This window comes from Diplotaxodon limnothrissa, linkage group LG15 (assembly GCF_057381915.1).
Source record: "Diplotaxodon limnothrissa isolate DT_005_m linkage group LG15, D_limnothrissa_male_GT1.1, whole genome shotgun sequence".
In the NCBI taxonomy this organism is placed as follows: Eukaryota; Metazoa; Chordata; class Actinopteri; order Cichliformes; family Cichlidae; genus Diplotaxodon; species Diplotaxodon limnothrissa.
Window position 1 is genome coordinate 4680091 of NC_140610.1, and position 20658 is coordinate 4700748.

Sequence of the window (20658 nt, forward strand, 5' to 3'; positions counted from 1 at the left end):
GAAACGAGGCTCTATCAAGGCTTAAGCACAGTGTTGTAGGCTATATATATGGATCAAAGTCTGCATACAGCAGCAACTTGTATGTCAAGCAAGAGTGGGAAAACAGCTGGTGCCCTCATATTTCAATGGCTTACAAGAGCAGAAGTCAGTGTGGTAAGCACTGTTTGCTGTCCCTATATTATCTGGATATGTCTGACTCTCATTAAGTATAAAATTTGTATATTAGATATATTATTAGTTAAATTGTTAATATGTTAACATATTAACATCCATCCATCCATCCATTCGCTTCCGCTTATCCTTTTCAGGGTCGCGGGGGGCGCTGGAGCCTATCCCAGCTGTCATAGGGCGAGAGGCAGGGTACACTTATTTAACTAATTTAACTAATATAAAATATAAAGATATTGTCTTTATATTTTATATTACAGAATAACACTTTAAGCTTTAATCTGATGTAAGGGAATTTCTATTTCTAGAGCCAGAAAAATGCTGACATACCACAGACATACAGCATATCATCTGCAAAGTGTTTTGTTCCGGGTATGATGAAAAAGCAGTCCCTTTTTATTCCTGAAAGATTATGGTGTCATTGCATAGTTTGTCCAGCAGAGTGCGATGCAGCTCTGTTGTTTACAATTCTGCACCGTTTGCAACATAACGATGATATGGAAGGACTTTAAGGACATGGGTGGTGTCCTTAAAGCACAAGAGAATAGAAACAACTTTATTGTTTGTCACAAAGCAGCGGAGAGAAAAGTCATCAGTGACACCGCTCTAAATAGAAACAAGTAACACAAACACTGATAAAGGGCATCAGAGTTAAACATCAGTCTGTAATAATACAAGGATATAACATCATTAAAAAAAATTATTCAAAATATTTACAGCTGAGGGATAAACGATCCTCTGTTGACCTTTGTCTTAGCCAAGGGGACTCGATTATGCCAGCCTGATGGTAACAGCACTGATGGAGATGATGCAAGGGGGTTCTGTGTGGTCACATGGCCTTCCTAGTAAGTGACCCAATACCACTCACTCAGACAGCGGTGCTTGAATAGAACCTGTTTTCTCACCAGCCTGTTTGGTAATCAGAGAGTGTTGTGTATAACAGTGAGGCTGTACCAGGATGAAATCAGAGTCAGTGACAGGCGTTAAACCAGCCATACTGATATAAAATCTAAGTATCCTCAGTATTTATGGTCCTCGTTGAGTCTTTTTGCGCAGAGGTCTGGAGAGTCCAGGCGACGTTGGTGGAAAATTGACAAACAGTGAACGTATCAGTATGTCTTGAACTTAACTCCATATAAAGAGCAACTCCCTGGAAATGGCATTTGTCATGACCTCATAAGAGTCTGTTTACTTTGACCTTTTAATGTATTGCACTAAGAACAGCTCTCTTATCTGCATTTAATGTTTGCTTTACTAGTCTGGTTGCATCTGTAACAAGCAACCTGGTAATCAAAACTCTAATCTAATCTAAAAATCAGAAGCAATAAAGACATTACTACATGAGTCAACTTAGTTTTTGCGTCAAGAAAAATTTCATGCATTTTGCAATTGTTTACATGGTTTACCAATATTCTAAAAGGTACTCGTACTAGAATCATAATTGTAAACTAGTTTCTAATAAAACAATATGGCTTAAATAAGAAAATACATTAAAAGCAATGTGTACAGTCAAGATATAGATAGATAAGATATGGCAACAGTGAAGCTGCTACGAAACACAATTACTGATTAATTTTGATAGTGAACAGTTCAGGCCACTGGTTTGACTTTTATGACTCACCTTCTACAGTAGAAACTTTCAAGGGAAAACCAGTGAAGGGTAATTACACACTGGCTACACCTGGCTGAACACTTCAACTACAGATTACAGCTTTGTAACAGTGACTCAGTCATATTGCAGTGCAGCTTTGGTACAATGAAAATGCAGATCCATTAAAATCAAAAGATCAAATGGAAATTCTTAGTTAGACTGTGACTATTATGAAAATGTGAAACATTAAGTTTCTTGGAAAAACAAAAGTCAAAGAAACCATCGTATTCATCTGTTTTTTTTATTTATTTATATTGAACTGGTAGTTATATTACATCTTAGACACTTTTCATTCTTTCAGTTGTTCAGATAGACAGACGATACATGCAGCAATCATCAGTCTTTGTGGTTAAAAATTGTGCGATAACACAGATTTACACACTTCTAAAAAGGGTAATGTCCACCAGAAATGAGCCCGCCACCCAAAAACCATCATTGGTGTTGTGAATTCCAATAATATATACACAGTATGGAAGTGTATGCATCTCAACTCAAGTCTATTCTAATCAGTGATTGAGGTATTGGTAATGTTCAAATAAAAAGGCAAACATAAGCATTTTCCCCCTTTAAGGCTGTGGTATAAATGTGCCCTGCAAATAAATACAGTTTCCCATTTAACCTCAAATCAAGTACAAAGGAGAAAAAAGTAATAAAAAAAACAAAACAGTACATCCAGTGTGCTGTATCCAAGTTAAAATAATGGCTACTTATTACCAAGTCAATAATCAGGAGTTTGAAGGCATCATAAAGAGGATCAGAGTGGTATGGTAACCTCTAAACATCATCAAATTGGAACATTTTTGTGCGCAGTGAACAGGTGGTATGCAACATAAACCCAGCAACTGACTAATTTGTGTGAAAAAAAATTCAAAATTACTTATTGATATTTAGGATCAATAAATCATGGGTACACGCACATAAAAACATACCCCTGAACCACACCACATGCATTTTGCATTCGATAGAACAGATGTAACATTGGCTTCATAAATATCCACTCATGAACAATTTGTCAGCTTAACCTCGTTTCCAGCATGATGAAAACCTCTGTGCAGACTGCTCTTATACAAACAGGCCGGCGTCTGACAGAGAAAAACGAAAAGCATTTGTGGCTGCTTTCACTTTTTGGCTAAACATACACGTGTTCAACAGAAAGTAAATAATAAAACTTCACTGAAGCTAAACGACAGCCTGCAAAAACCTGCTAATGACTGGAGTGGAGTGAAGGTGGTCTGAGTGGTTTTAGTGATATAAACTTTCTAGAGTCACCCATTTCTACCATGGTCCTCTTGAGTTTGTCTGTGTAGCAACAGTACAGAGAAAGGTAGATCTTTAGGGATATTTATGAGGAGCTGAGACCAGAGTCTGACTCGAGGTTTCCACCACGGTCCTTTGAGGCAATGCATGGTGCCAAGGAGCAGGGAATCGAGTAGCAGGAACAAGATGAGCTCTTTAGGGTCTCTGTAATAACCTCCTGCAGGGAGTGTTGTTCCTCTATCTGGAAGATGTTTGGCTGTTCTATTGAGTCCTCACCAATACTAGTTGTGGGGGGAAAAAAGAAAAAGAAAAGACATGCTAGCAGTTAGATCAGTGACAGTATCGAGTACACGAGCATGCTGGTACGATGGCACCAACACAATCAATGGCACAGAACAATCCACAGACAAAAGTACTAACAAACCTTTAGTTGATCTATTCCTCACATAATCTCCACCAAGCAACAGAAAATACTTCTGTTCTTCTCTAAACCATCAAGAAGAGTCATAATTTTACAGAAATTCACATTCATTATTTCCATGCACCCACATTAATACAATCAGCAGGATTTGTTGCATTCATTTGGGTCAGGGAAATGATTGCACTGGTGACCATTCTGTGAGTGAGAAGCTGCCTTTTTCTGCAAACATTTTAGATCCCATTAATCTTTGAAGACCTCAGTTTTTGTTTTTGAACCTGCTGGGTATGTTACATACCAGTGGCTTATAAGGTATTCCTTCCAATATGAAGTAGATGTTGTTGTGAATGGGCAATACACGCATTAAAAACTGGATGGCTCACTTTCTGAACCAAAGCAGATTAGGTCAAGTACGAACAAAAGCATCTATGATCCCTTTTGTAGGACACAATCATTATCGACATGTCTGTGTAAATATGTGCACTCAAAGGAAGTCAGATATGAGACTCCAATAATAATGAAAACATCACATATTGAGCGATGCAAGTCTAACATCCTTTCATGAAAGATGCTGTTAAATAGGTTCACAAAATAAAGACAGAGAGTTCAGTGCAATCAGCCCTTTTGTACATAGAGAGTTGTAGTAAAGGCAGACCATCCACAAGCCCCATAAGTGCAAAAGCAAAACAAACAAACAAACAAAAGAACATATTTGTGAAGAATAATGCTATTATACCCGACAAAGTACCTTTGTGAGCTATTTAAAACTACACAGTGAGTATGCATGCTTTAATAGGTGGCTTAGTGTTAAGCAACATTCATATTTTAGTACTACGCAAATAAGATTAAAACTAGGTGTTAAAGTAGTTCATACACAAGCCAACGCCTCCAGAGGTGCCGTCTCATGCACCAAACAAACCATTTGCTCTTGCTGCCTTCTTTGTTTCAAAGTTCAACATCACCGTGTACAGTTTAAAATTAACCATGTAATAAGGAGGCCTTTCAAAGCATACCCAAACAATACAGGCATTATTAAAAAGGAAGTGAAGCCGCTTTCAGCTAACGAAACTAGGAAATGATGAACATGGCAGTTGACCAATCAAAACAACTTTGATTATTACAATTACATTTTAGAAAAATGCAAAGCATTAACCACTGCTACCTGAACATTAAGTGGAATATGGAAGGAAAAGATGATAAGTCAACCGTCTTGCATCATTGTCGAGAACATCCTTTTGTTCTTTCAGCTTTTAATGAGTGAGATTCATTCAAGCTTTATTTTTAAAGGGGCAAAAACAAGCCAAGGAGTGTTCAGAGGGAAAATAAACAAAAACACAGCCAGAAACCAGAGAGACATTACGGGAATCTGGAGAACTTGAGTCTAAATATGGAACCAAGCTTTCAGAAATTCTGTAAGAAAGAAGCACAGTTATAACAACAACTACCTGGAGAGGTCAACTGGTTTGTGATGGGTTAAAACAGGTGTTAAACACAAACTAGAGTGTGCGCGGCTGTTGTCTTTTCTGCAGGGGTCTGCAGAAATCTGGGGGAAAGTGCTAACGGGAATGTAGAGTCACTGTCATTGTACAGTCAGACACGGAACTGAAACTGATAACAAACAGGCTCTGCTGACCACGCAGCTTTGCGAAAGACCAGAGAAAACCCTGTCACCCTGCCTACAGCTCCAGCCAAGCTTTATGTAACAGCACTGGCACATTGTGTGCATTCATTTTACACTCACAAATTAGTCAATGAATACTCAAAGCTTTTGTGTCAAAAGCTACGCCAGTACCAAATAATTAAAATGTGTCCCGGCACTGAATTATATAACTCTGTAAACCTGAAAAAGAAGCCGGAAAGCAGCTCAGTATTGTACTCCGTAATAAGAAAAGGACCTTGGAATGCAATAATCCCTGATAAACCTGAAAGGCCTCTGAAATACCCTACAGTCTCAGCCAGAGCAGAAACACAATAGAGTGTGGAGTACAAAGTGATATTTAACAAGCAGGTGTTTCAGATACTTTGTGTATACTTTACTATATTATCAGTGTTGGTTTCTTTACTGTAGAAGTTAGTAGCTCATTTAGTGAGTTACAATTCTCTGTGCCAAAGCACAGATAGCATATTTGTAGAGTGGATAAAATAATGATTTTGTTCCTTTGTAGGTGATGATTAAAAGGAGCTTCCACTTTCAACTAGTATCAATTAAACATTGTACTAGATGTAAATTGTACTGCCACTGCCATCTTGAAGCTATACTGCCTAGACTGTGACAATGTTAATGATATTAGTAGGTGGCAGGTGTAGATAACATACACAGCATGTACCAAAACAGCTCTAAATGCAAACTCAGACTCTGCAATACAAGTCACGTGTGTATATCTGTGTGAACATACAGATATATAACATATCTGTTAATCATTTATGTGCAGAGCACTGCCAAATGAGTCAGCCCCGAAACAACACAACAGTAACATAATGTTCCTGAAACTTAATAAAACACAAAGCAAAATGCTCGGAAAGGAATTCACTGGTCTCCTATTAGAGGACAATTGGACCGAGGAAATACTGTGACTCGGCTGACATGTAAAGCAAGCCTAACGATGTGAATCCTATAAGTCTGACAAGTAACATAATCACAAGCTCCAAGAGAACATAATGACAACAAAGTGAGGAGCCCACAGGCCTGGAAATTCACACAACAATATTGCTCCTTACCTTGAACCTTGAAATAGTCTATGCAACGATAAATTAACATGGCAGCCACAGATAAGCAAGGTTAACTCAGCCTACCTGTCATAGATGAGCCCGTCGATTCCCTGCTCTCTCAGCTTCCTTCTGGTTTCGTGATCATTGTTGTCATCCCCCCAGCTGAATACCACTAAGCCTTTAGACTGGGCATCCCCAATGTAGCTAAGGTACTTTAACAGCTCTTCTGTGTGGGCGCTGATTCCCTAGAAAACGAAAGTCATATATAGATTAGATTACCGTATTTCCCGGACTACAAAGCGCACCTAAATATTAGCCGCACAAGCTAAAATCAGGGGAAAATCCTGTTTTGTACATACATTAGCCGCACCTGACCAAAAGCCGCAGGTGTTTCAATGTTGACTTATCATATGTAAGAGAATATGCACAAAGGGAATTGTCAGGAAAGAGATGGCTGTTTGGAGACATCACTTTTATTAATATTTTGAAAAACAAGTTATGGGTACATATTTGCACATGTAGTACATAACAATAACCTACAGCACACCAGAACAATAGATTCGGCCTACCTTTTAGGCTCAGGTGCAGTGACACAGCTTTAACAAGAAGAAAAGTCAGTCATTCACCACCATCTTTCTCTTCTTCCTACGCACTAAAACCACCAAAGTCCTCTCCTCCAGTGTCGGATACAAACAGGCTCATGATGGCTTCGTCATCCACTCTTCTTCTCTCCTTCGTTGTCACTTTCAAAACCAAAGAAATCCTCATTGTCAGTGTCAGAGTCGAACACCCTCAGAAGGGCCGTGGCGGTGTCCTCCTCTCCATCATGCAGCAGTCCAGCCCTTCAAAATCCGTTGGTGATCGTGGATGTTTTCACACTTTTCCACGCTGTCAGAATCCACCGGTGGAGTTGGGCATAACTTGCTTTTTGGGCATAACTTGCAAGTTTATCGCCGCTCATCATCCACGACTCCCGCTGAACGCGTAGCGCTACTTTGAAGTTTGTTTTTCGCGCTACTTCGTACGGCACTACGTTGCCTGGCGGACGGACATGTGACTAACATACCACTCTTGAACCCCGATCCTTCCGCCAGGCAACGTAGTGCCGTACAACAGCGGAACAAACAAAACAAATCGTCTTACGATATGACAAAAATCACGGACAATCCATAGAAAAGCCGCACCTGACTAAAAGCCGCAGGGTTCAAAGCTTGTGCAAAAAGTAGCGGCTTATAGCCCGACATTTACGGTAAATACGGTCCATCCTAAAAAATAAATAAATACCTTCTTACATAAAGTGGTGAGGATGAATCACTAAAGTACTCTCAGCCCTTCGGACTGAAACATTCAAGATGACTGACTATACACAACATATTCAGTAGCACTTATAAAAAGAACATTACACTGAAAAACCTGAAGACTAATCATTGTAGTAAAGCACACGGTTGTATCTCACCAGAATATTTTCACTCTGGGCGAAGCTCATGGCAATTTTAGTGGACTGGCACCGGATGTCCATCATCTCGGGATACTTCTCTGAAATTCCCTGAGTGAGGAAGAGGATGGGGTACTTGTTCTGCTTATGACGCACCCTGAAGGACAAGCAAAAACAGATATCACAAACTGCTGGAAAGCACCTATTAATAACTAAATGCTGGAAGGGCAACATCTGTTCATGAGTTCAATCTAGTAAGAGAATAGGAGAATCAAGCAGCTAAACATCCAGAGCCATGCTTTACTATGAGACTGAACTACCTAAAGGTGCCCTAACAAAGAGATTTTTCAGCAACAACTTATTTAAAGCAACTCTTGTAAAAACACAGTCTGAGGAATTTCAAAAAATAAGTAAATAAAAAAATAATAAAAAAAATCTTTTTTTAATATATATATATATATATATCTCTCATATATATATATATATATATCTCTCATAAAAAAAACACCCAGCACGCCCCTGCGGGCGGTTTATCCTTCAAGCTCGGGTCCTCTACCAGAGGCCTGGGAGCTTGAGGGTCCTGCGCAGTATCTTAGCTGTTCCCAGGACTGCGCTCTTCTGGACAGAGATCTCCGATGTTGTTCCTGGGATCTGCTGGAGCCACTCGCCTAGCTTGGGGGTCCTAAGGCTAGACCCCCTATGCTAAGCGAGCCTACCGCAGACATGAGCGAGACAAATAAATATGAAGGCATGCCGGCTCGGACGTCGCCCGGATCAACAAGGTCCGCGTCAGGTGTTGAGGAACCAGGGCACCCTGACGAAAAGTGGGCTACTGGAACAAGAAGGCATCGGTGGGCAAGAGACGAAAACAGGGCGTTGTTGGAATGCTACTACGCAAGTAACCCCGGCGGAAGGGGCTACATGAATAGGATGAGGGACCTATGGATTCTTCGATACCCAACATCCACAATGACGGCGAAACAACTAGTAGCTCAGTGTTCCAACATTCGAAAGAAGGGACTGCTCTCACAGCTAGAGATTGACGAGGTACAACACAAATGCTACGGCAAGGAGGAGTCAGGACGCCAGGTCAGGGGGGCGATATCATCACCCCCACCCGAGATTGGGTACATAGCCCCAAGTGCGATAGGAGAAGGATCGTTGAGTGCGAGAGGAACTGACCTGAAAAATAGGATCATGGCCAAGCTTGAAACCTCGATCCCCCGTAGCCGGTTACCAAGATTACGTGAAGTACCCTCAGAAGGTCTGCTAGATGATGTTAATGCAGCACTACGGGCAATACCTACAACCACGATTACCGACACTAACAAGCTAATCTACAATACGGCAGCAGTGATCAGTGAGATGCTTGGCTACACATTGAACAGCGACAAGGGGCAGTACCCTCCATGGAGAAGGAGGCTAGAGGGCAAGATCAAAGTAGCACGGAGGGAGGTTAGCCAACTAACGGAGTTGCAGAAAGGTGCGACAAATAAGGTGCCTAAGAAATACAGCAAGCTGTCCATACCTGAGGCCTTGGAAACTGCCAAGCAAAGACTCACAGCCTTGGCCAGCCGCTTGAGGAGGTACACCAGAGAGATAGAAGGCAGGAGAATAAACCAGCTGTTCTCCACAGAACCAGCAAAGGTGTACTCTCAGTGGCAAGGGAACAATAAGAGAACAGCACCACCAAGGCTGGAGACGGAGCAATACTGGAAGAGCATATGGGAGAAGGATGCAACCCATAACGGCAATGCTCAGTGGCTAGAGGATCTGAGGGCAGACCACAGCAACCTCCCTGAACAGGGTCCAGTAACCATCACAGTGGCAGATATCCAAGAAAGAGTCTCCAGTATGAAGAGTTGGACAGCACCAGGGCCCGACATGGTTCATGCCTACTGGCTGAAGAAGCTGACTGCACTCCACGAGCGTCTGGCAGCACAAATGAACCAGCTGCTAGTTAACGAGAGACACCCGGAATGGCTAACTGAAGGCCGGACGGTCCTGATCCCCAAGGACCCCAAGAAGGGACCGGTCCCCTCCAACTACCGACCAATAACCTGCCTCAGTACTACATGGAAGCTCCTGTCAGGCATCATATCGGCTAAGATGAACAGGCACATGGGTCAATACATGAGCGGGACACAGAAAGGAATTGGCAAGAATACCAGAGGCGCAAAACACCAGCTACTGGTAGACAGAACAATCAGCCGAGACTGCAAGACCAGACTGACCAACCTGTGCACTGCCTGGATTGATTACAAGAAGGCCTATGACTCAATGCCCCACAGCTGGATACTGGAATGCCTAGAATTGTACAAGATCAATGGGACCCTAAGAGCCTTCATCAGGAACTCAATGGGGATGTGGCGTACAACACTAGAGGCCAACTCCAAGCCCATAGCACAAGTCACCATCAAGTGCGGGATCTACCAAGGAGATGCTCTGTCCCCACTGCTGTTCTGCATAGGCCTGAACCCCCTCAGTGAGATCATTAACAAGACTGGCTACGGATACCGACTACGGAACGGAGCAGTTGTCAGCCACCTCCTGTACATGGATGACATCAAGCTGTATGCCAAGAGTGAACGAGACATCGATTCACTGATCCACACTACCAGGCTATACAGCAATGACATTGGAATGTCGTTCGGACTGGAGAAGTGTAGTCGGATGGTAACAAAGAGAGGGAAGGTAGTCAGAACTGAGGGGATTGAACTACCAGAAGGCAACATTGCAGACATAGAGGACAGTTACAAGTACTTGGGGATCCCACAGGCGAATGGGAACCATGAAGAGGCCGCTAGAAAAGCTGCAACCACCAAGTACCTGCAGAGGGTCAGGCAAGTCCTGAGGAGTCAGCTGAATGGTAAGAACAAGATCCGGGCCATCAACACGTACGCCCTGCCCGTGATCAGGTACCCTGCTGGGGTAATAGGCTGGCCAAAGGAGGAGATAGAAGCCACTGACATAAAGACAAGAAAGCTCCTTACCATGCATGGAGGGTTTCACCCCAAGTCCAGCACCCGGAGGCTGTACGCTAAGCGGAAGGAAGGGGGCCGGGGACTGGTGAGTGTCAGCACCACAGTCCAGGATGAGACAACGAACATCCAAGAATACATTGGGAAGATGGCCCCAACTGACCGAGTGCTCAGTGAATACCTCAGGCAGCAGAAACCCAAGAAAGAGGAGGGAGACGAGGAACCATCATGGAAGGACAGGCCCCTGCACGGTATGTACCACCGGCAGATAGAGGAGGTGGCTGATATCCAGAAATCCTACCAGTGGCTGGACAAAGCTGGACTGAAAGACAGCACAGAGGCACTAATCATGGCAGCACAAGAACAAGCTCTGAGTACAAGATCCATAGAGGCTGGGGTCTATCACACCAGGCAAGACCCCAGGTGCAGGCTGTGTAAAGATGCCCCAGAGACAATCCAGCACATAACAGCAGGGTGCAAGATGCTAGCAGGCAAGGCATACATGGAACGCCATAACCAAGTGGCCGGCATAGTGTACAGGAACATCTGTGCCGAGTATAACCTGGAAGTCCCAAGGTCAAAATGGGAGATGCCCCCAAGGGTGGTGGAGAATGACCAAGCTAAGATCCTGTGGGACTTCCAGATACAGACGGACAAAATGGTGGTGGCTAACCAACCGGACATAGTGGTGGTAGACAAACAGAAGAAGACGGCCGTAGTGATTGATGTAGCGGTTCCGAATGACAGCAATATCAGGAAGAAGGAACACGAGAAGCTGGAGAAATACCAAGGGCTCAGAGAAGAGCTCGAGAGGATGTGGAGGGTGAAGGTAACGGTGGTCCCCGTGGTAATCGGAGCACTAGGTGCGGTGACTCCCAAGCTAGGCGAGTGGCTCCAGCAGATCCCGGGAATAACATCGGAGATCTCTGTCCAGAAGAGCGCAGTCCTGGGAACAGCTAAGATACTACGCAGGACCCTCAAGCTCCCAGGCCTCTGGTAGAGGACCGAGCTTGAAGGATAAACCGCCCACAGGGGCGTGCTGGGTGTTTTTTTTTTATATATATATATATATTTTTTTTTTGGAATATACACTTTATCCATCCACATATAAGTGTTTACCATTTGTGAATACCAGAGAGTTTATCTCATGAGTGTTAGCATGTGCCCCTTTTAATCCTTTTGCACTCACATGGTGCAGATGTCCGGGTCAAAACAGGAGAACACGATGCGTCTTTTTCCACCTTTCTGCAGAACATCTGTCAGGACAATGTCCAAAAAGGTGTTCATGTTGAAGTAAGATGATAAGTTTCCGTCCCATGACCCGTCCTGTCAATACAAAGCATCACCAACAACGTCAGGTTACTTTGACAATGACAGTCTTGAACTTTTGACTTTACTTCTGAATATTAACCTTCATCTGGCAGATCCACTTGAGCTCGATATTGAAGCCGACGTTTTCAGGAACAGCTTGGAAGATCTGTAGAGAGGTACAGAGCAAAATCCTTTATTACACTGGGACATAAAAATCAGACTAAGAGGAAGAGATGAAGATGGTTCAATCAAATTATGTCATTTACCTGTGAGAGCGAGGGGAATGGCTGATGCTCATCAATTTCATCTTCATCATCCAGCAAATCTGAGCAAACGAAAACAGATTACTCTACATTGTACGAGTTATCCCCAACATTCAACAAATCTTTACAAGATGATGTGTACAAAACAAGCTTGGATAAACAGTGTCATCTACAGTGTACAAAACAACAAATCATTGCTTAAATAAAATAACTTATCTTAAACACCTCATGCAACAAAACCTCTATAAACATGACAATATAATTTCATAACCAAGCCATTTTACTCTTTGAACCAAGGTCTTAGCATGATCATGTGAGTATTGAAAGAATAAATGAATGAATGAATGAATAAATAAATAAATAAATAAATGCACACCTTTGTGATCGTTTACTTTCATTGCAGTGACATGAGCCAGCTGTGAAAAAAAAAACAAAAAACAAAAACAAATAAACAAACCAAAAATACATCCATCCATCCATCCATCTTCATCCGCTTTATCCGAGGCCGGGTCGCGGGGGCAGCAGCCTAAGCAAAGAGGCCCAGACCTCCCTCTCCCCAGCCACCTCCTCCAGCTTATCCGGGGGAACACCAAGGCGTTCCCAGGCCAGCCGAGAGATATAATCTCTCCAGCGTGTCCTGGGTCTGCCCCGGGGCCTCTTCCCGGTGAGACATGCCTGGAACACCTCACCCAGGAGGCGCCCAGGGGGCATCCTTGTCAGATGCCCGAACCACCTCAGCTGGCTCCTTTCGATGTGGAGCAGCAGCTGCTCTCCTCTGAGCCCCTCCCGGATGGCCGACCTTCTCACCCTATCTCTAAGGGAGAGGCCAGCCACCCTTCGGAGGAAGCTCATTTCTGCCGCTTGTATCCACGATCTCGTTCTTTCGGTCACTACCCACAGCTCGTGGCCATAGGTGAGGGTAGGGACGTAGATCGACCGGTAAATTGAGAGCTTCGCTTTTACACTCAGCTCCCTCTTCACCACGACGGACCGGTGCAGCGTCTGCATTACTTCAGCTGCAGCCCCAATCCGTCCGTCGATCTCTGGCTCCCTTCTCCCATCACTCGCGAACAAGACCCCGAGATACTTGAACTCCTCCACTTGGGGCAGGAACTCAGCCCCAAAAATACATAAACTAATTAAAAACAACCCCGCCCCAAAAACTTTTTGCATTAACATCCTTCACCAAGTTTCATAGTTTTAAAGAAACTGATCAGAGTGTAAAATGTAATCAATTCCACCAAAATTCAAGCTGGTAGATTTTTTTTTCCTGCAGTCTTGCTAAATGATTGTTAGGTAACAATCTGACCTCTGCATCAGTGCAGGGGACCATGATGTTTCTTGTATGATCAATAAAGCAATCAAAAGGATTTTTTTTTTTTTTTTTATAAACTCGCTCTTTCCCCCATTACCGTTTTAGGCAAACAGGTGGGTAAATGTAGTGTTGGTTCAAATGTGATACTATGAATATCTATACACATCAGAAAAAAAAGGAGCTTTTCACTATGATCTACTCCACTGAGCATTTGATTTTATTCTGGTGTTGACAACAGAAGCAGAGGAAAGGCATCCATCCATCATCTGTAAGAAGTTTTGCAGACTTTCTTTTATTCTACAGCTGTTATAACTGTTAGGAAAGGTATGGTTTGGAGACCTTTTACCTTTCTGTGCAGAGGTATAGCTCAGGAATTATAGGTCAAGCTGTCTGATTGATGACATTCCTAAGCTGACACAATCATGACAGACAGATTTAACTTGAACAGCATTATTACCTTCAAAAGCTGCAGCTGGTCATATGTCAGGTCTTTGACTGGCACCTCAATGAGTTCCAGGTTCTTGTCATTTTTCTGTTGAGTGTGAGACAAAATATTAGCACGACATGGGAAACTGATCATGCAGTGCTACTATGAATTTCTCTCATTAGCTCTGAGGAGCCAATTACAATCATAGTTTACCTTCTTAGTGGATATGCAGCAAGTCAGGTCATGGTATACAATAGGAACAGCATCCTTGGAGAGGTGAACATCGAACTCTACGAAGGCTACGCCCTGTGAATACAGAAAGAAAACTAATTTAGTAGATGCAATAGCAGGGCAGTAGTACTGACTCATGCAATAATCTTCTTGGTGACTTACATGCTTAGCAGCACTTTTAAATGAGGCTATTGTGTTTTCTCTGATTCTGTGGTGCCTGTTAAACACAAAATATCCACAAGATCACATAAAATATTCCATGATGGATGTCACTGGTTATATCATCATGTCAAAATGTGTGATGAACCATATCTTGAAAACAATCTGAATATTATCTGAAGACAAACACAAAGCAGCAAATGTTTAATTTTAAGTTGGGTAGTAGTTAAAGATCATCACTCACTTGGCTGCATGGGTGCTGCCTGCTCCCCTGTGACCCACATCCAAAGTACCTCTCTTTTTCCAGTACTTGGTGTATGAAGAGCTCATGTCACACTGCAGTCCCTGGATGGGTCGGATTACCAGGTAATCCACTAAAATGAATTAATAAGTTAACATCTTTGTACATTCACGGTATGCATAAGTTCTGGCAAACATGTAAAAGGAAGCTCAAGCTGGTCATAAATTTATGTAGATTTTGTATCTCATTTTGTCATAAATAAATATTTGAGGGGGGGAAAAAAAGGGAAAACTTACCTCTTACTTTTCCAATGGTCTGCCTGGAATTTCGTCCCATTATGGGAAGAGTGACTACTCCAATATCATTGCCACTCTCCAAAAATGAAGAAGAGAGGAGGCAGGCAGCGCCCACATGTCCTGGATGGATGTCCCCCTGGACTACATGCTCACTCAGATCCTCCTGTTAACAAAAACACTAGATTACTACAACACAATTCAATTTACCTAAATAAATACCAGCTGTGCTGCTTTCCCTTCCTTTCACCATCAACTACCAGATGTACAGAATTATTAGAGACAGTGATCCCAGGAGGATTACCTCAAAGAACTCAAATGTGAGCTCAAGGTTATCTGGGTCCATGGTGTGAATACTGTACTCAGTCCACTGGGAAGGCTCCAGAGCATAGCCACACTCAGGCTGCGAGTGGCGTGACTTATAGCCATTGGCACTAATCATACTGATTTCCAGAGTGGTGGTCATCTTGTGCCAAGATGAAGGACTGAGCTCGTTTTCTTCCTCATCGTCTTCCTCTTCCTCAACGCCCTCTAATGTCAACTTGATCCTGCATAAACAGGTACAACAGTTCAGATAAAACCACATTCAAACACATACTGTAAAGACATTTTGCATCGAATGATAAAGCTTATAATTTCAGCTGTCGTTTATAGATACTTATGCAGGACTTCTTGAACTCAGGTGAAAGATCGATCAGGTAACGACTGCACATTAACGATCTGTGCCCTGATACTTTCTCTAGCTGGTTTTAAATTTAGCCTCTGTGTAATCAATACCTGAAGCGAGACTTCTTGAATTTTTTCTTAGTGATGGACACTGGAGCCTTCTTGGAATGGTGCAGACGTAAGCGAATTTCTGTCTGACATGTCAGCCACCCAGAGTCAACACAGTTTATCCCATCTGCAGAAAGAGAAGACACAGACAGGAAAGCATGTGATCAGACTTCACACCCACTCTGTGTCTCATGAATGCTGACCACAGAACTGGTGATGGCTATAATATTTGAAGAAAGGAACTATAATGTAATTAAAAATCTATGACACACAACAAAGTGCAGTTATTGCACTTTGTTATTGTGTGCTTTTTTTTTGGCATTTTTAATTCCAACTTACTGTGAAATCCAAACTGTCCATCATCAATATTCTGGTGTGTTGCTGCAGTAAAGGAGAAGAGAATTAAAAATGGGACAAAGGGATCTCATGGAGACAAAAGTTGAAGTCAAATCAAACCAGAGCATTCGAGAATTTTCCAAACTGATCTGGAATAAACATAGTATTTTAAATTTTATTTTAACTTGTCACTTAGAATAAACAACAGAAATCAAAGAACGCAGTACTTCTAAAAAATTCCTACTGCAGCAGGAAATGCTTTTTTAAAGGACTAAAATAGCACACAAAAATAAGAATAGGTGATAAGGTGCGGTCAAAGAAGGAAATCAGTGGGGTGTGTAAGCAGCATTTCAAGCTCATTTTGAATGAGTTTTTTTTTTAACAACACAAGCTTGTTAACAAAGAGAGCTTTACAGTAACAGATCATAATATCGGCTGCACTGCAGTGTCTCCTCCTTGGATCAGGATTATTGTACATCTTTTTCGCCAAATATCTCCCCAAAGCATACGCACAGCATCAAAAAGGCAAAAAGCTCCAGGCAGACAAGGTTTAAAGAGGAAACACTGCAGCCAGGTGGAAATGGCAATTCAGGCGTGAGTGTTATCCAAAACAACAAAACCCTCAGTAGGATAAGCCTGAACAGACTCTACACTGGTGTTTACAGGTAACTGTTAGAATAGAGAATGGGGGGTTTAAAGGGGGGTTGAGTATGACACACTTAATCAATCCCAACCCAACCAAACCTTGAACAGTTTTCTGTTGGTCTATACCTGTGGGGCTCATCGTGCGGGGGCGATGATGGGTCTCCCACATATTGACTATCACTTGACAGGGACCACCTGCACTCTGCAATTCCAATGTTTGGTACAATGTTAGGGTTTTCAAATCAGACACATTAACCTACTTTTCAGTCTGGTCTCAAAGCTGTCTTTGGACCAGACCGTGAGAAAGGAATTAGAGCCAGCATAGTCACCGATCCCCAGAAAGGGCAGTCAGCCACCATGGATTGAAATCTGAAAAGTGGATTTGTTAGTGACGTGTAAAAAAAAAAAGAAAAAAGGAGGAAACATTTCTTTGTTTATGTTATCTTCTTTTAACTAAGTAATAGTCACAACAGAAACAACATGTATATACCAATACATTTTTAGAGGGAAAACCTCCCTAGAAGACTCAATGGCTGTCGATTCACCACCTAGTTAAAGACATCTTGTCATTTATTTAAAATCTTCTCTTTTTTTTGCCTGTTAGGACTTTTTAAACACAATAATATAACTTGAGTTGAAGTGCGACAAAACAAAAACAAAGAAACAAAAAAAACCCAAACCCAACATACTTCATAAAATGGGAGCTGTTCTTAAATTAAACCAGTAAGGCATCAAGTGTGAGCTTGCAGAGATTTCTCTGTAATCTACATAGCATCTTGTCGAAAACACAGTACAAACACATTATGAAATCAGGTTAAGTCATCCTCACACAAAGAGCGCTCCACCTGCTTTAGAAAAAGCATAAAAACACACTATGTTTAGGCTAAACAAAGTCAACAAAAACTGTAGCAAAGCATGCACAGTGGGTGTTTTTTCCTTCCAAGGAATTTTGATCTCTGCTCTCTCAGTTTGTTTTCTATGCCTATTTTCACACACGAGGCTTCGAGGTGCAATGAAGGCCCACTGCTAGATTAGAGGAGGCCACCTGGGCAGTTTGTCTGTGGCTGACCAACACTGACAGATGTTTCTGAGAATGTAAACACAGAGGTACAGGCAGTCACACAGCGTTTGTGTAGATACCGTCTTAAACCAGGGCAACTGATATGCTTTCTAATATTTATTCTCACAAATTGGTATAAACTGTTGAGGTTTACAATGACTTTTGCTATATGGAAGAACTTCAGGGATTTGAAAATGACATCAATAGAAAAAAATACTAAGGCTCAAAGAATCCCGCACACCACAATGACCCACAAAAATTGTTTCAAAACAAACAATAGCTAGTCTAGTCTATTCAGTGGCTCTTTTATGACTACGGGGGAATGAATCTTTCACATGGGGGACAATAAAATAATGAAAAGCAGCTCACCTTGGACTCTAGAAAGAAGCCTTTGAAATAGCGGTACTGGGTAACAACACCTTTAGGCACAGTGACTGTTGTAGTCCACATGCATCTACGGGGAAAAAACCCACACAGCTTACTTTTTTATTCTGACAAGGTAATTATAAATGACACTTGGCCACAAACTGTAAGGGGGGGGGGGAGCAACCTGTATATAAGTATTTACAATATACACAAAAAAGTCTAACTTACTCATCACCACCAACAGGATGAAGAGTCACAGCTTTTTGGTGGCTCCAGCTTCCCAAGGCTTCACAGCTACCAACAACAGCAAATACCTCACCTATGGAAAATCCAAACAAGCCATGAACCCGATGAAACCTTATGAGAAAAAAATGAATGGGGCATGGCTACAAACTGAAACAAAGTCATCAGCCTTCTGATACAAGTATCGTGGAGAAAATAGGTTAAAGGTCACACCAAGTTTATCAGATATACCTGGGGATGCCTCTCCCCTGATTGCCAAAGTCACCTCACAGGTCTCCATTGTTTACACGGGAACAAACAGAAATAGGTGGCGCAAACAAGCTGTAAGATAATAACCATGAATTAGTTTGTGCAATTCTAAACTACAGATACAACTCATGCAATTTAAGCTAGAAAACATGCGGAGCACAGGACTGTTCAAAGTGAGGCCACGGTCTGCTAAAAACTTGCGACATTATCTAAGAAGTAATAGTAATGTAATTTATCTCATTAGCAACAGTTAGCGCGTTAACTCAAGGTAAAATGCACATTAATCTAGCTTATGTGTTAACAGAAATTGTGTCACAAAAACATCGTTAAAAATCCGAAAAGTAGAAGAATACAAACAGAAGCGACTAACCTTCTAAGTCTTGGTAGCTCTGTATCGGCTCCTGACACCCACGCGTAAGGAGAGCCCGCGGAAAACACACTACGCCTATCCCGCTGACAGCTGCCGGTCTAAGCGAAAGCCAATCTGAACAGCCGACCCATCTCTGTTCAGAGAAACAAGCACCAGATAGACAGGAAGCTTTATCTCAAGAGAAAACAAAACACTCACTGAAAATATAACCCTGTTCTGACAGAAACCTTGCAAAACCCCTAAAGACACAACTAAGTGTTGATTTACTAAGAATTAACTGACTGACATGAAAGCTTCACCATTGTTTAGCTGATTTAGCAAACATCCGGAAGCGTGTGCGTCAAATGACCAGAAGTCACATACGACTTCCGGGATATATTTTTAAAAGTAAAACTACAGACCGAACGTCAACGAAATTATATCCAGAAGAACTTTGGTAAAGTTCTCCTGGATATATACATATCCATTTCTTTAGATTACACAAAATTAAGATACAAGTTTTTTATTAATATATGCTACTAAAACCTGTTGTGTACTTTTTCCATCTCATTGTCCAATATGATGGCTTTACCTGTGTTGAGGTTGTGAGATAGCTAAAAGAACCAGAACGAAATTTATGATCCATGATCATTGTGTTTTCATTTTTTTACATGTTTGGTGTACCGCTGGATTAACATTTTCACCTATATTTATTATAATGAAAAAAATGCATTTTTTTAAAGACACCGTATTGTAAAACAGTGACAAATGAAAAGAAACTTTAAGACTATTGTATTGGGACACAGAATGTAGAGAAAATAACATTCAAAACTAATCAGCAATGTTTTCAATATTAGCATTTGCATCGACAACATTTGGACATTGTATTAAAAATTCACTTTTATTTTGTTATCATTTTCTCTTCTTGTATTTGGCTTCCGGTGACTACTTGGGGAAGCCGGTTCATACCGCTCTGCACCGGATCTGAGGCGCGTCAACATGCCGCATTCGCGTACTTTTCAGAAACACGGCAATTATATGAGGTATGCCGGCAGAAAAACCTCGACCCCCGCCCACGTCGACTGCAGTAAAATATATTTCTGATAAATGTCTTACATGAAATCGCTTTTCTCACAAGGTCTTTTTTTTTCTTTTTTTAAAAAAAATACTGTTTACAATCAAATGTACTCAGAAATAATATAAGCTTATAAAAATACACTGAAGAAAATCTTAAGCGTAGGAGCTTCTGAGAAGTCCACAATGCCACATCAACTGACTTTCTTAAGTTTGCTGCAATGCACCGGCAAACTAAAATATGTACAACAATGACAACGCATAGAAAAAAAAGTGTTGAGAAGTATCAACATACCATCAGCTGAAATCGATAAACCTGAGCATTTTCTTTGAAAATATGAGTTGTTTTTTAGACGAGGACGAAGTGCTCCGATATTAAATAGGAGGAGACGTTTGGGACAATTGCGTCATGAATCCGCCTTCTTGACTATTGAGAAAACAGATGTCCCACAAGTTGGCAATGATTTCCAAAACACACACACAGAGAAACAAATAGTCGTGTCTTTGGCAAGTCCTTTTCCACGAAAGCGTGAATTGCATAACTGAAATGCAAATGTGTGATAGCATATTTGCATTTCTCGACGTCCTTGGGTCAAGAGCAGATGATCATTTTTCACTGTTTGGGCAGTCTGGGACAGGGAGGGATCAGATGATGTGGCCTTTTAAACTCACTTACCCTCTCAGACTTATGCACTGGAGAGTG

General features: G+C 41.8%; 1 protein-coding gene across 5 annotated transcripts; it reads right to left on the reverse strand.

The window, feature by feature from the left end:
* Window positions 1-2058: 2058 nt before the first annotated feature.
* Window positions 2059-18966, reverse strand: gpcpd1 (glycerophosphocholine phosphodiesterase 1). Of its 5 annotated transcripts, none has more exons than XM_085372441.1 (21): window positions 18903-18966; window positions 18515-18604; window positions 18269-18359; window positions 18044-18128; window positions 16741-16816; window positions 15973-16014; window positions 15637-15760; window positions 15164-15407; window positions 14863-15025; window positions 14570-14699; window positions 14329-14383; window positions 14149-14241; window positions 13966-14040; window positions 12570-12609; window positions 12197-12255; window positions 12031-12096; window positions 11809-11945; window positions 7660-7795; window positions 6288-6448; window positions 4855-4904; window positions 3273-3357 (listed from the first exon to the last, which is right to left on the reverse strand). In XM_085372441.1, the coding sequence occupies exons 2-21, from the start codon at window positions 18561-18563 to the stop codon at window positions 3338-3340; spliced, it is 1896 nt and encodes a 631-aa protein (XP_085228567.1). In that variant the 5' UTR covers window positions 18564-18604; window positions 18903-18966; the 3' UTR covers window positions 3273-3337. The 5 variants fall into 5 exon arrangements, 4 of the variants coding, with proteins under 4 accessions (XP_085228565.1, XP_085228568.1, XP_085228567.1 ...); XR_014906874.1 differs by having other exon boundaries at window positions 3308-3357; window positions 3501-4904; XM_085372439.1 differs by lacking the exon at window positions 4855-4904 and having other exon boundaries at window positions 2059-3357.
* Between the last annotated feature and the right edge of the window lie 1692 nt (window positions 18967-20658).

What these genes read in the sequence shown, in the direction of transcription:
- gpcpd1 (XM_085372439.1), bottom strand. Translation starts at nt 18,563, where the DNA reads ATGGAGACCTGTGAGGTGACTTTGGCAATCAGGGGAGAGGCATCCCCA. An exon ending in TTCAAGAAGTCTCGCTTCAG is followed by an intron (nt 15,408 to 15,636) that starts GTATTGATTACA and finishes CTGTTTATGCAG; the next exon opens with GATCAAGTTGACATTAGAGG. An exon ending in GACCATTGGAAAAGTAAGAG is followed by an intron (nt 14,700 to 14,862) that starts GTAAGTTTTCCC and finishes AATTCATTTTAG; the next exon opens with TGGATTACCTGGTAATCCGA.